Below are 15,372 nucleotides of genomic sequence, written 5' to 3'. Positions count from 1 at the left end.
TGACGGGAGAAGAGAGTAGCTTAAGAAAAGGCCTCTGCAAGTGAGGACACGGTGTACAGGGCAACGCAACAGTAGCTCAGCCTTCACTTAATATTCACGCACGAGAGCAAGCTGAGAAGACCTTAGCCAGGGAAAAATATTTGGTCAGTCTGTCTATTCAGTGTTTTCATATTTTGGTATATCTTTTAATGTGTCCTAATGTATGAATGTGCTTAGTCATTTCCAGAGGTGGCTCAGCTGGTGTTCTGGTGCCAGCAGCCAGGCCAGCAGTAAGAAGAAATAAAAACCAGGGGATTTGATGCACGTCTGATGGCAACTACAGAAGAAGCCACTGCAAACCTCTCCCATTGCTTAGGCATTCAAAACAAGGCTAAGGTGAGACTTTTTTGTAGTGCTGAGATCTTGTGCAGATTCTCTGCAAAGCAGTGAATTCTCCCTTAAATTTATTGAGTCTTAGGTTATGCAATTAAAACAGAAAAGAAAACTTAAAAAAAAAGAGAAACAACAAGGCCACAACATGAATCCTTATTAGGAGTCAAGCAATTAGCTGTACTAAGAAACATATCAGAATAGCACAACAAAACTCTCCCCCTCTCACCCTCATCTGTTTAGACCTCATTCAAACCTGATCATTCCAGACAGAACTGAAGAAAAGCAGAAAACTTTCTGCCAGAAGAAATGCTGAGGGCCCAGGTCTCCCCTTCCTTCTCTGCCTGGAAGCCATGGCACAATGCACCCAGGAGGAAAATGGGACACAATTCCCCCATCTGGAAACCAACCCTGCAGGTCTATTAAACCAGAAGAAGATGCTGTTCCGCACTGGCGCCTGCTGCAAGTATCAGGCTGCATCATCAGGCAGAAAGACGTGTTCAGGACCTTAACAATCAGATTAGGGAAATGTTTTCTGATAAACGCGCCCATCCTCATGAATGCATTTTGCATTCACTGGATAACAGCACTGACAGGAACGGGCATGTACAGTTCAGGCAGATCTGTGATCTAGCGTCAGTGCTGCTCACCTTGCTTATGGGTTTTACAGAAGAAACTCTGAAAAAAATAGACCTTCAACTAGCCTACCTTCAGAACACCCTGTTTGTAGGCATGCTCTTAGCCCTTTTTGCTAATGGGACTGTTGGGATGCCTCAGACCATAACAATGAGCCGCAGGCAGAGGCTGTAGTTAGGGCTGGTTTTATTTTTAGGCAGACTTTTAGTGCCCACTGAAACTGCTCACAACAGCATTCCTCCGAGCCAGCCGCCGTCCTGGCTGCTCTCCCTGGCAGGAGCTACTGATCTGATCCTGCCTGACCTGCCCGCAAGCCTGCGGTTGGCGCTGGAGCGATGCCCCTTGAGGGTGATCCCACCTTGGCCGCATCTCCCCACTGTCCACCCCCATGGGCGCTTCAGCTGCAAGAGAGATACACCCATGTTTGGACCTTTCAGCTCCCCGGAGGTAATGCAGCCCTTTGCGTGCCACCACCAAGCGATAAGGCATGGAAATTAATGTAGCAATAACTTGTGCCAGGTTTACCTTGCAGACAAGCCAAAAGGTCTCAATGGGCCAAGTCTTCAGCCTTCTCCCATAGCCACATCAGAGCAGTTTTCTCGATGTGATGATAACCCAGGGTGTGCCTATGTGCCTTACTGTCTCTTTTTATCTCCTTGCTCTGGGAGTCTTGTCTTGACCTCAGCTGAAATAAGCCTTCCCCTGGAAGGAGGTGAACTTCCCAGTGAAAAGCTCTTCCAGACATTAACCTGGACATGGAGCTTCTGGGTACCCCAATGCCTGGACAAAACAGCAACACACTAGAAGCTACTTTGAAGTTCATTTGACTGTGCTGAATACAATGATGCGTAAGGTACTGAAACAGGGTCAATCTCCCCTTGTTTTATTCACGCAAACCTGCTGAAATCAATGAATTTATTTGTGCGAGACAAACATTTCTGGGACACGTTCCCCGCCACCACGTGCAGAGAAGAGGAGGTAGCGCAGGCCCCGCGCGGCACAGCCCGGAGGGAGCTGGGTCTCCGTGGGGAGGGCTGGCGCTCTGCCCTGCTGGGCGCACCCCAACTGGCACAACGTGCTGGCACTCAGGCAGCCCACCCTGGAGAAACACCTCGACTTACTGCACAGGGAGGGGGAACTACTGTTGTCCTCCTCCACTCAGGGAAAGTCCTGATTTAAGCCTAAAATTAGACCATCACTCATAGTTCATTAATGGAAAAAGCAAGAGAAACATTTCCTAACAAGACACTCTTCTCACCCTCGCTCCCTGAAACTTTTTCTTACAGCAAAGCAGTGATTTATGTGCTCTGTCATCTGAAACCAGATTCTTTCAAAGGGACTACTTAGATTCCTCCAGCTTTAGACTTAAACTGAGTTGCTCTAACAGCCAAGGCTGATCCCATTTTAGCCTTTATGTAAAACCAGAGCCCATTTGTGGTATGGTGAATCTTCCACTAGATGTCAGGCCAAAATTACCACTCTGCACATGGCCGGGAACAGCGCACAGCCCGGGGGAGTCAGGTTTGCTTCCGCAAAGCCAATTGTACATGGGTAACCTTTTCACTGCTTGACTGCCTTCCACTGGGAGGAGAAATAGACTTTGAATGTGGGTGAGTGGTTCGGATACAAAAGCAAATGGTCATTTCAGAGACTCAGGTCTGGGGGCGGGGGGAAGCGGGGTTTTTTTGTTTTTGTTTTTTAATTTTCAGTATTGCCATGCATATGGATTGCAGCTCAAATGCTGCTTGTTCACCACTTACTGAATCGAGGTTCTAGTTCAACAGTTCCCAAAACAGGGGTCATTCATGATCCCAAGCGAGGTCTCAGCAATAACAAATCAATATGCGACTCTGACAGAGGTGCTGTGCCAAACTATGGGATTTGAGGTCACAGTCCACAAGTGCTTGGGAACAGCTACCTTCAACATAGACATCAGTGTGCAAAGCATTAGCTACCAGGGATAAAATTGATCTAAAGTAACATCAAAATCAGATACACAAAACCTAAGTTACTGCACTGCTAAAGAACATAAATCAGTCTCTAGCAACTGCTGGTACAGACCAATAATCCATGTACTAAAAAGGTGAGATACTGCACAAGAGCAACCTTCCCGATGGGAGCAATCTAAGAGAGAAAAAGGGTATAAAGGAAGATAGAAAACTGCGATGGCGGTGTGCTTCTGCCTCCCTGGAGGCCGTGCTGGATGCTACCACAACCAGACCATCTGCTGCAGGACTCACGACGCAGATGAAACAAAGATTCAAAATCAAGGTTGAACTTCACTTTGCTATCCTAATGGATATTGCGTGTGCTTGGTCATAATGTTTCCCCAGCGCCACAGCCCAGATCCCACACTGTAACGACTAGCCCCAGGCCAACACAGAGTGCAGAGTATTTGTCAGCATTATTCTTGTTTCTAACCAGGAGAAAACTGCTTAGCACATTTGCCTTGCGTGGCTGTTGTTGAACCATTTGTCCCCAGATACAAAGCCCTTAACCCTAGCCCAAGCTCCTCTAGGAGTGACATCCTCTTTGCCTAATTTTGAGGGAATAAGACTAAGGACTCAGGGGATCGCTTGTGAGACCCACAGTACTTTAGGACTCTGATGATATACCACAGTCCCACTTTGCACACATAGAATAACACAAGACTTCAGCCAAAGAGGAGAAATACATGGATACTCACTCTCTCCCCAGGGTCACCCATTACGCCCACAGGTCCAGTTGGTCCTGGAGGTCCTGGCAGGCCCTAGCATAGAAAAGACAGAAAAAAAATTAGCTACTAAAGAAAAATACGTTATCATTTGTAACTTATTTGTATAAAGATCAAGAAAAGAATTGGAGCTGTCTATTTTTGCTCCAGAAAATTGACCCCAAAGAGCTTTAATACACACGCATGTCACATGGAAGCAATAGAGCCCCAAGAACAGCTGTGTGCTGAGTATCCACATGCATGCAGGGGTATATCATATACGTGTGCACGCCCAACACCGCAGAGGTGTGCGCATCCTTCAGAGCAAGGTGTAAATAAAGTGCAACTTACTGCTGGGCCTTCGGGACCAGGTGGGCCTTCAACAAGCATACCCTAAAATAGAAGTAGAAAGACCAGTGATTAGCAAGCTGCATCCTCAGTCACCTCAACTATAGAGCTCAAAAGCCAGTGACTCATTTGTTCTTAAAAATCCCAGATCTTGCTCCTAATAGATGCCAGGGCATCCCAGAGATGAATAGCTTCTGCTTTCTCTTGACAACATCTGCTGTGCCCCCATAGCCAGAGGGGCAAAAGGCACTGCCCACTGAAAAGCCAAATACCATATCCTTGAATCATGCAGGGCATGGCAAAACAGCCCCTTCTCCCAGCACCAAGTCTACCCTTGCCCCAGCGCAGGCTTATCTTTCCAGTTCTGACCTTTCTCCCTCAGCTCAAGGGCAGGCAAATGGAAAACACTGGGGCACTGGCAAACCTTAATCATGCCAGACTGGGAGAAGAGCTCCTCTTTCAGAACAAGCTGTCTCTAGACCCAAGCAGCTTAAGGAAAAAAAGTTAATAATCAAATTGCAAGGTGCTTTTGAAATGACTTTCCTAGCAGGCTGCATGCTGTGATTTACTCTGTGTACCTAGGAAATCACTGTGTGGGCAAAATGGTAGAATAATGTTTCATTCTTTTTAATCTAAATGTTTTGTCATAACTTTAAATCAGGTATATCACGTACTTGGTAGAATTGAACTTTTGCATATGTAAGAGAGAGGAAATAAGCATTCCAATAAACCTGGCAAATGCCTTCAAGGAAGGAATCAGGATGATCTATTAGGAAGAATCCCACAGTGAGTGTTGCCCTTTTCTCTCTGGACTTGTGACCACGCACCCAGCAGGGCACCTAGTTCAAGCCAAAGCAGGTTCAGCTTGCCAGCTAATCTATAGCAAACAGGGACATTTCTCCTTTGGGATGAAATCAGCCTATACAAGACAGCAAAGACCCAGGCAGCTCACTTAGGGGAAGCCTGGAGGAAGCAAGCCCAGAGACGTGATCATGGGCCACCTTTGGCTGGTCTCCTGGGCTCAGGCTGTGGCTCTAAGCCACCAAAAGTGTCAGCTGAGGCCATGGCAGCTGCCACAGCTGACGGGGCTGAGCTGAACGAATCTGAAGTATCTAGAGGAATCCAGGGATTCCTGCCCCCAAAGCCCACAGCCTGTAACCCAAGAAAAGCAAAAATAGGGCAAAACATGCTGTCATGTGTGGTGTTTTTTCACCGGTAAAGAATTTAGCTCATGGCCTTCACCCCATATCCATTTTGACAGCAATTTCACACACTGCTATGGAACTACTCTGCTCTCTCCTGGGTGTAAATTTAGCATAAACCTTACACAGCATTCCCTTATCCTGCACTAAAGCCTCACTCCCTAAAGGAAGATATTTGCTGCTGAAGGCTGCCCAGAGGAGGTGAGCTCTGCTGAAGGAGGAGGTTTCCCCAGGCATGACATCCCCCAAGCCCTGGCTCCTTTCTGGAGGAGTGAAGAGGACATTACAGAGTCCCCAGGAGCAGGGGAAACCTTTTCCCCATACAGACACCCCAGGGGCCATTCTTGCCGAGACCAATGATGGCAACGCTTTGGTGTGGCAGGCTCAGAAATGGAAACCAATGCCAACCCTTCACCTCCACTGGGCTAAAAAGCATCTCGAGGCTGCTGCAGAGAACCACGGCCTGTATGCGCTGCCCAAGGCTTTTATGGACTCAGCCCAAGTTCACCACCGCCAGAGCAGGCACAGCCCTGCGGCTCTGCTTCCCGCAGCCAGCTGCCAAGGCAAGGGACGCTGCTCTGCACGGGGGAAGAGTTTGGCCTAATTAGCCAATTCAGGATGCAAACAGCCTTGGCATCTTCCCATATTTATCTGTTGGTTTATGTTGAGCTCCAGCTTTAGGGACATCTGGAGATTCTCCTCAGCAAGAAATCTCAGCTGTTTACATTACTGCTCATCAACACAAGCGATGGGAAAAGCGGGAGGCACCAGGACCAGGGGGGAGGCCGTGGAGGAGGAGCGGCTCAGATGTGGTGAGCAAACTGCGATTCGGGGCTATCCAAGGGGGAGAAGGGATGCCATTTCCACCCAGGCCCTAGCCACGGGCAAGACAGCCTGGGGGACTGATTTCCTTTTGAAGGAACAAGCCTCACCCCAAACCCCTCCCTGAATTAAGGCAGCCACAAGCACCAGCACCATCCATGCAAGAGCGAAGGCTTTGACGGGGCAGAGGCAGCCCGGTGCCCAGGCCTTTTGCCACGAGCTGGGACCGCGCGGCTCAGCCATCGCCCTGCCGTTTCCGAGCGGGCAGCCTCCGGCACGCTCCAGCCTGTGCTGCCCTGCTGCCTCCAGCGAGCGTCAGCACAGAGTAAGGATTGAAAGACGGATGGTTTGAGCGAAAGGAGGGAGAATCCAGCAGAACCCGACTGCTGCCTTTGGTTTGTATTCCCCCCTCTCTGCTGCAGCTCTGATCAAAAAAGATAAAGAGTGCAGCAAAGCTGAATTTCTCCCAGCAGAACGGGAACCGAACAGAGAGGGAAAAGGCGGCATTTGGTCTTGTTTACTTTCTGGCAAAAGCTATATATGCTCCAGTGTTTTGAAATAGCGACGGCAGCCAAATTCTTTCTGGATGATTAAACTTAACTATTTTGTTCGCTTTGTAACTTTTCAAATCGGTTCCGGACAAGGGCAGGCTGAGTTTAAGCAGTTTTGTTCATGTCTTTCTCTTCGCCCCCCGCCCTTCCCGCACAGACCTTTCCACACCTCGGTTAAACAAATTGCTCATGTCTCTCTTTGTTTGCAGAATGACAGCGAGACCCAGAAAGGAAGCGAAGGAAGGAAGGGTCGGAAATGCTTTTATAAGGCACTGGTTCAGGCTTTTAAAATGCTGCTGCTGCATCTCCTCTCCTCCCTCCCCCCAGCCACTGGCAAAAGTATTGGGCAAGAAGGAAAGGGAGAAGGAATTAAAAGAAAAATAATGGGCTCCAAATGATGGGAAGTGCTGTCATCTCTCTGGGTGCTGCGCTGGCACTCTGCCAATCAAAATTAGGTTAACTGAGTTGCTGGTGTGCAGCGAGTGTGCGCTTGGCCTTCAGGGACCCAGGGGACATGGCTGAATGGTGGTAATTGGAAGGACCCAAATGTCCCAATTTCCAGCCCGGGAAGGCAGAGGACACAGAAGTAACTTGGCATCCTAAAGTGCAGCGACAGACAGGAAAAGCAGCTGAGAAACATCAGCCTCTTGCTGTGCCTTGTCCTGCTCGGTGGACACCTTCTGAGCAAATATCCACCGCTGTTAAGTCCAGGAGGGCAGCTCAGCAGTGGTGGCAAGAGCTTCATCTGAGGCTGCTTCGCTCCTCACCAGCCAAAACCGCTGGCTGGGCTCTGGTTGCAGCTGCTCAGAGGCGACAAGCAACAACAGCTTTTCCCTAAGAAACTCTCTGAAATATCAGGCCAAGCATCTTTGCTCAGCATGACAGGGGCCAGGCAAAAAATCATCCAGCTTGGTCCTCACCTAAGGGTTTGCTCAGTTGGGTACCTGTGTTTTTGCAGACTATGAAAGCCACAAGCAGTGTTATAATTATCCTTTAGGAAGAAAAACAGCTTCAAAACCAGGCAGGGGTAACTGGTGCAGGCAGAATAGTAAAGAGAGAGAGAGCGCTGGTTCTGGCTCCCGGGACAACATGGGGTTTCTCCAAAAATGAAAGCCTGATGGGGAACAGGAGCAGGCAAAAAAACAAGCCTCCTCTCTCTGCTCCCACAGCTGTGTGCAGGGAGAACCCTTATATTTGCACAGAGATGAACCCATTAGTTGCACATTTAATGCCAGACCTAAGCTGCAAGTTGAGGTTAGGATATGACCCGGCCACCAGCTGTGGGTGCTCGGGGGAGTGGGTTCACAGCAAGCCCGTGTGCACATCAAAGTCACTTTAGAGCTGAGAAATTCTCATTTATTGCTTCAAATTTAAATAGCCTAGGTTTTGCTTTGGCAAATGAGAGATTTCATGGGAAATTTTGCACTTCCTTCCTAATTTAGTTTGCTTCTTGAAGTTTAAAAAATAATTAGAGTATTTTATATTAAAAGATTTTTAAATAACCAAGTAATTGTTCCATGGGAAATTTTTCATACAGCTGTTCCACTGAGAGTATCAAATCATGCAGAGCACACACCCCTTGTACCTTTTTCCCTTGGAAAAAGAAGGTTGTCCTTACCGGTTCAATAATTGCAGGCTCCCCTTTCTGTCCTTTCTCGCCCCGTGGGCCACCAATCTATAGGACACAACAAAAAAAGAAAGCAAAACAGTCAAAGAGGGCATCGCCTGCCCATCAGCTGGAGTCTGAGCAGGAACCATAAAGCTTAGGCAGAATTATGCAACCAGAGGACTGTCAATATTTGAATAGAAAAGAAATAGAGCATCTCTTCCTAGTTTGGGCATGGACTTCTCTCTTGCGCAAACGCATCCACTTCAGGTGGATGAATCCATTGTTAATTCCTATGCTATAACTGTGGGAAGACAAACATTTTGAACCAGGTTTAGGTTTGATGCTGTTTGGAGGCTGGAAGACTGAACCAGCGCTGTCTTACCCCTTCGTAGATGGTGTCCTGGTTGGCAGGCATTCCTGGCCCAATATCAGGGGAGACTGTCCGGTCATAATAGCTATCATAGTAATTCCCATCATATTCTTTTATTGTTTCCTCGGTGAAATCTTTATCCAGGTCCTCTCCTCCTGGACCAGCCTGAAAGCAGGAATAACAACATGTCAAGTTACAAACCTCCTTAAGGCTGTGCATGCTGAAAATCTAAGGGGAAGATTATGCTTTTTTTGCCAAGCAGAAAAGCTTTAGAATAATGGTTGAAAATAAAAAGCACAATAAAAGTTAAAGTCTGGAGTTTAAAGGTCTCCAGTGACCTGTAAGGGACTTTTCCAGTGTCAGGAAAGGAGGATGGGAAGATGTTCAAGTCTAAGTGTACACCCTGACGTTCCCCAGGAATTCTCCATCCATAAAATACACTGCAAGTGTCATACTCTGAGGAAAACGAAACCCAGCACAAAGCAATAACTCATGACAGGAGCAGCCCACAAGCACTAGATACATCTAAAGAAACATGAAATTGCAGTTTCAGACTCCAGGCCCAACTCATCTCTCACAGCCTGAAAACCAGAGTCACTAGATTATTAAGCATAAGAAGTCACACATCCAGTCCCATATTTTAAATCCACATCAAAATGCAATGTGTCATCACTATGAGTATCAGGTTACAGAAGGAACTTTGGAAAAATCCAAGTTTGCTTATATGAAGAACTCCTGTTTGTTTAGTCTGGGATCCAGGTTGCAATTGTGTTTGTCCTAAGAGCAAGAATAGAAATTATTGCAAATCTGATGCAATAATCTCCAAGTCCTTTCTGAATCTTCAAAGCAACAGATGTTATTGTTCACAGACAAGGACATCAAGATAAATACCGGAATCTCCTTGCTTCTGTCCAGGTCTGCGTGTGATAATCACACCCCTGCACTTTTTGCAGCCTCATAAGCCAACTGTCCCTTGGCATCCTTCAGTCTGAAGAGCATTATAAAGAAGAATACGTGCTGATAATCATTTTGTTTTCCTTCTTTCCCGTCCAGGTAATGATCAAAATGATCCACAAATTGAATTATTTTCAGTGTTTCCAAGAAAAATCATCTCCTCACTACTAAGAATTCAAAATTACTGTTAAATGCCACCATCACTTCCAGACCTTGTTTCTGTGCCAGAACTGCTCAGAATCCATAAGCGTGAGCATCTGTACCTAATATGCAAGATATTCTAAAATAGGAATAAACCAAACGCTAAGGCAGTCACCCCACCACCACCTCGCCTTTTTTACCTCTGCAAACACCAAGTGTTCTTAGCAGAAATTAGAGTTTGGCAATTGCCATAAGGGTATCTTTTCTTACTTTAAATATCCACATGCTGCTATACCAGAAAATCTTTCAGTAATAGGGGAGAGAGTCCTAGAAAACTCCCTCTGGCTGCAAACATTCAGAGATTTAGCCACTCCTGTATCACTTCCTATCCCTGCCCACTTGATCATTTGATTAATGGGGAACAATTCATGACAAATCACCGTCTCATATTTTTCTGGATCAGAGAATAGAAAAACTGGAGACAGAGGTATAATCCAAAAGGGCAACACAAAATTTCATAGCCTTGGCCCTGCGACAGAATAGTCCTTTCTCAACACCCTGCAGTGCTCTCCCCCCTTCTTCCAGTTGCTATACTATTGCCAACTTCTCAAAGCCATTTGGAAAATGATTTTGACCGATTTACAGCATATGGTGAATTGTCCATTCATAGTAAAGAGTAAGAAGCCTTAAAAGAAAGTTTCTTTGCCAGTAATTCACATAAAAATCTCTAGCTATTATTCTAGATGAGGCCAAAAGTTGGTTACGGGTTCTTTTATCAGTTTCTGACACATTTCATAAGTGGACTCCAAACCTTTTTGAAAGTGGTAGTAGATAGCATATCATTGAACAGACTAAAGCTGCTTCCAGATCAATTTTGTGACATAGCAGAAGTTTGCAGCTTATATTTATGGACATATTTTTTTTCCAAACAACAACTTGGCAGCAACTCTCAACTAAAAAAAACTTAGAAAATTTAGCATTATTTTTCCTTTGTTCCATATAAATGGATTTTGCTGCACTGCACTACTTTTATTCTGTTCAAAATCTGTTACCTAGGTTTGCATTTTGAAGCCTTAAAATCTGTGTGTGTTATAAATCTTGTTATAAAACTTTTGGAGATAACATAGCAAGCTTTCAAATAGCATTTAACATTAACTTCAAAATGTCTGTTTTGATATTTTGCTTATTATCTCTAAATCAATTTGCATGTAAAGATACAGTATAACTGGACAGAGGAGAGGTTCTGCACGCTAAGATTTGTGGCACTTGGTGGTGGTGGGGAGAAACCCCTAAGAACAATCTCTCAAAAATGCTGTTAGGAAACCTGGATCAGAAAATAGCCCAGAAGGAAAACAAGAGGTCAAAAAAAGATCATGCAAAATACTGCAATTCTCCTTTGTTGTTAATAGTCTTGATTTAAATCAGCTTTCAATCTTCCCTTTTGAGAAACCGAGGCAGATATGAAGTCCTGGTAAATGCATCTGGACAAGGAAAGCAAACTGCTTGATGAGTAGCAGGCAATGAACAAAATATATCTGTCCCTAGTTGCTGGTGTTCACGGGAGCATAGCTGCATGCTGAATCTCAGAATTGCTTCACTGGCATTTATCATGCAGTTATTAGCCACAGTGAAATCCAAGTCCAGGGAGAGTTCGTTGACTAAACCAACCTCCAGAACCTAACACACAGGCTCCAGAAAGTTTCATTTTTGTCAGACTAAATTCCCTTATAATTCCCGCTGCAGGAACTACAGTCTTCCCGAGAATACAGACAGGTCACCTTCAACAGCAGCAGACACGTCCTGATCTCACCACAGGTCTGTGAATGGATGCTAAGAATCACTGTTTGCACCAGACTGGAATTATCCTGTTTGATCCCATAATCTGTCTCCTCCTATGACCTCAGGGAATGACACTGCCTGGCAGGTACAGGGATATGGCAGCTCTTGGCCTCACCTCTCCCATACTGCACATTTGCACCTTCACGCTAACGGCTGCCCGGCATGGGCTCTGCTGTTTAAGGGCTCGGTCTGCCTCTCCTTGGCTGCAAGCAGAAACCTGGGACTACTCCAAATTATGCTGTGCTCACACAGGGCAATGAGCACAGTTCCCTTGCCTAAACTAGATGAAGAACTTCTGAAATGATAATTCCTTTTTAACCAGCTGAAGCACTTCAGCAGTCCATATCTCCTACCAAAATCCTACTTCTATTAACAGGTATTAGGCAGGCAATTACAGGCACGAGACTCCAGATCCTCACTGCCACAACGCTCATAAGCTGCTTGGTCTGCTGTGGGATTAAAGGATTCAATTCCTCTAGGAGTTCAGTGCTGCAAGCAGTGCCTTTAGCTTCCACTCCCAGGTGTAAATCTTGAAATCCATTATCCTCTTGGGCAGTCCTACTGCAGGCTGTCACTATCCAGGAGTCTTCGCTACATCACACTGCATTAGCCTTCACCTTGGTGCACGGGAAGGTCCCCTTGGCAAAACCAACTGTGTCCATTTCTCTGCTCATCTGCTAAATGATTCACTTGATCAACTGGAACAACCAGCCATCCCAGGAGCAGTCCGACAGCCTTCCCCGTTTCAGTGCTGGCTCTTTCTGATCTGCTTGAGGCAGACAATTTGCTCACTCGCTCTCTCACCTTTGAGATGATTTGCTGCAAGCAGGTTGAGTTTTCACATAGCAAAGCTTTGCAGTGTATTTCCTTACCTGAACTTTCTTCCTCTTCAATTTTCTTGTCCTAACAACTAAAGTGGCCTTTGAACCTCTTATTCCCTCTTCCAAATTTTTTTTAAGGTCACCATATCCAATCTTTAATTCCTCTCTATTAGAAAGTTCTAGCTTGGCCAAAGATTTCTGGCTCTTTTTCAGGAAGCAGGAAAGTTTCTCATCCATTGGTTCTCTCAGGTTGGCGCTCGCTTCCTCGATACACTGGAGTGTTTTCTTTTTCTCTCTGTGTACCGTTTTGGACAGTCCAACCTCCTCCTCCACTGCAGTTTTTAATCCCCAGTTGAGTGGACTCATCTCTGCCTTGCCATCAGCCCTCAGCTGGGGCTGGCTCCACTCCTGTCTTGCTCCAGCTGTTCAGCACTTTGGTTGGATAATTTCCATGTGTCCACTTTCCACTTAATTCAAGCTTTGAGGTCCAACTTCAGTTGTTCTGGCCAGCTTTTGCTGTCTCCTCTGCTACCCTTCATCACCTCCCAGAAAGGTTTGATTTTTGACAGTCCCATAACTAAATTATTATTATTATTATTCAAGTAGGAACCACAAAATTGCCAAGCCCAAACAAACCTCTCGGGAAACATTATCCCACTACTGACTCCACTTGCTGATGATCTGGGGCAACGAAAAACATGCCTTGTCTAGCATAAAGTTATTTCCTTGCATGGTGAGATCCACAAATGCACAGGTGCATGGAAACTTATTTCAGTCTGATCTGAGGATGTGACCAATGCTCGTATATCTGAGCACCAATACTAAAAAGCAAAAACTGGGCTAGTCTAAAGGGTAGAATATTCACAAGTACAACATGATTCAGTTGAAGCATATTAACTGTGGGTAACTAAAAATGTAATTGCTCCACAGAATGTCAACTGTGGGAACTGGAATGATACCATCTTTTAGCAGATCTGCACACAAAAGGGAATATCTGTCTATGGGAAATTTTAATAGTTTGAAATCAAGGGGGGTTTTTTTGAATGGCAAAAAATTTTTGAAAGTTACAATCCAAAAAAATGTCAAAACGCTATGCAGTGAGAGCAGCAAAATGAAAAATACTGATGTTCTCTATCAAAACAATATTTTAAGGATTTATATCAATAGCTCTGAAATAAAATTGTCTTAAGATTTTTACACTAACCCTCATTTTTCTTTTTATCAAAGCAGCACTCCTCACAGGAAAAGCTAATGTCAATAAGAACAGATTTTTCCAGGAGGATAATCCTCAACCAAATTTTACATATCTGTATTCCACACACTGAAATAGCTGGAGCAATAATATTTTAGAAGAAACTCCCTATTCCAACAGCTGCCCAAATCTCTTAAAGCTTTACCATATGGACTATTACACCTCCTTTCTCTGATGGCTATGAAATATCAGAACAGACAAAAATCAAAGCGAACAAAAAAGCATTCATTAAAAATTACATCGGTCTCATTGTAGGTGATGACTGTACTAGTGGGGACTTCAGCTTCAACAGCATTTTCCGTTAGTCCACCACCCTGGGGATCTAATTCTTCATTGTAGTTGATATCCTCATAAGGCAGAGGTGTAAAATACTCTTCGTTGATGGTTTCATAGTTGTACTCATCCACGAGGGGGTCATCCACAGCATGATCCTCCTTCGTCTCCTTGCCAGGGTCCACTGCATCAGGTGACTGTGTGGGGGCAGGGTAGTCCTATTGCAGAAATAAAATTAAAATGCCAGAATCAGAGAAACTAAATGGATATCTGCATCTTCTCCCTCCTCCCCCACTTATTGCTCTATAAAGGTGCAACGTATTAACCACATTTTTGCAAGGACTCCACATCGGTACCTGCTTGGTTTCAGGTCCCTCTCCAGTAGCTGCTTCAGTAGTGCCAGGTTTGGTGGTGGGTGCTTCCGGCTTTACAGCTTCATCCACATCTTCGTAGTAGGGGTATTCATAGTAATAAGTATCACTTTCTCCCTCCCCGTCAGTGTACTGCAAAGAGACCACAAGAAGCAGGAGATAAACAGGCAGCACCCCAGCGCGTTCCTCACCCCTTCTTTCTAGACAACATCGATTTCATGTCAGCTGGGCTATGCTGTGGCGCAGATCCATACGCCAATATATTTCCCTTCCTCTCATTCATCAGCTTTTGTAACATCTTCACCCGCAGCCTGGCCAGGCCTTTTGGCTGCTTTGAGAATTACTGTGATTTGAGATTACCAGTAATGTCTCATAGTCCTGCGGCAGGTTCTCCCTTAATAGAGAGGGAACGAACCCACCCTGAAGGAATTTAGTCACCCATGATAACACAATAAAAAAGAAAAACTGTGATTTTTTTTTTTTTAAACCACAAATTGTTGAGACCTTCTGGGTCACATCTCAGGTATTCAGAGAGGGGATGAAAAAACTTGAATCATGCAGCCACTCCAAGAAGCAGTGCTGCTATTTTCATTCATATGACTGTAATAATAGGCATATGCGTGACTTCCTATCCACCCGTGGCCTGCAGTCCAAATGGCTTCAAAACCAAGATATTTTCAGAGTTTTCCACAAGGCGTCAGTCATTCTTCAAAATGAAAAACAAACAAAACATTTGGTTAGAGTTGGGCATGGCAAATTTCTTAGCCAGTCCGTTGGTTTCACTGGCAGGAGACGCCAGCACGCGGAATAGTTATTCTGACGCAGAGCTCCATGGAGACACACGGCCCTGCAGAGACAAGCCAGCCCTTGTTGAACTGCTGGCTCCAAAAGAAGAGTTTTATTTTCCTGCTACCCTGTATTTTGACCATACCGGAGTCTATTTTATTTTATTTATTTATTGTTTCTCCAGAAGCGTGCTGGCGGAGCAGTCAGGGTATTTCCCTGTTGCTCAGAGGTCGGGTCATGCCTCGCTCCGCACTGTTGCAAAGTGACCTGGTTGCTGGATGCGACCACGGGCCAGATGTCGCGAGCTGCCAGGCCTCGCAAAGGTGAACCCAAAAG

General features: G+C 45.4%; 1 protein-coding gene across 2 annotated transcripts in view; it reads right to left on the bottom strand.

Annotated features, from left to right (window-relative positions):
• COL5A1 (collagen type V alpha 1 chain) overlaps positions 1 to 15,372 on the bottom strand; it is a 171,547-nt gene that overhangs the window by 79,301 nt on the left and 76,874 nt on the right. For both annotated transcript variants that reach the window (XM_026062162.1, XM_026062163.1), the window contains exons 6-11: positions 14,236 to 14,382; positions 13,846 to 14,097; positions 8,612 to 8,764; positions 8,239 to 8,295; positions 4,049 to 4,090; positions 3,692 to 3,754 (exon numbers count right to left, since the gene is read on the bottom strand). In XM_026062162.1, the coding sequence (XP_025917947.1) occupies positions 3,692 to 3,754; positions 4,049 to 4,090; positions 8,239 to 8,295; positions 8,612 to 8,764; positions 13,846 to 14,097; positions 14,236 to 14,382 (714 nt within the window). The remainder of the gene's footprint in view (positions 1 to 3,691; positions 3,755 to 4,048; positions 4,091 to 8,238; positions 8,296 to 8,611; positions 8,765 to 13,845; positions 14,098 to 14,235; positions 14,383 to 15,372) is intronic.

The sequence above is a fragment of the Apteryx rowi genome, unplaced genomic scaffold (genome assembly GCF_003343035.1).
Source record: "Apteryx rowi isolate R43461 unplaced genomic scaffold, aptRow1 scaffold_19, whole genome shotgun sequence".
NCBI classification, from domain to species: domain Eukaryota; kingdom Metazoa; phylum Chordata; class Aves; order Apterygiformes; family Apterygidae; genus Apteryx; species Apteryx rowi.
The sequence above is the reverse complement of the archived record's forward strand: the minus strand, read 5'-3'. Positions and strand labels throughout refer to the sequence as shown.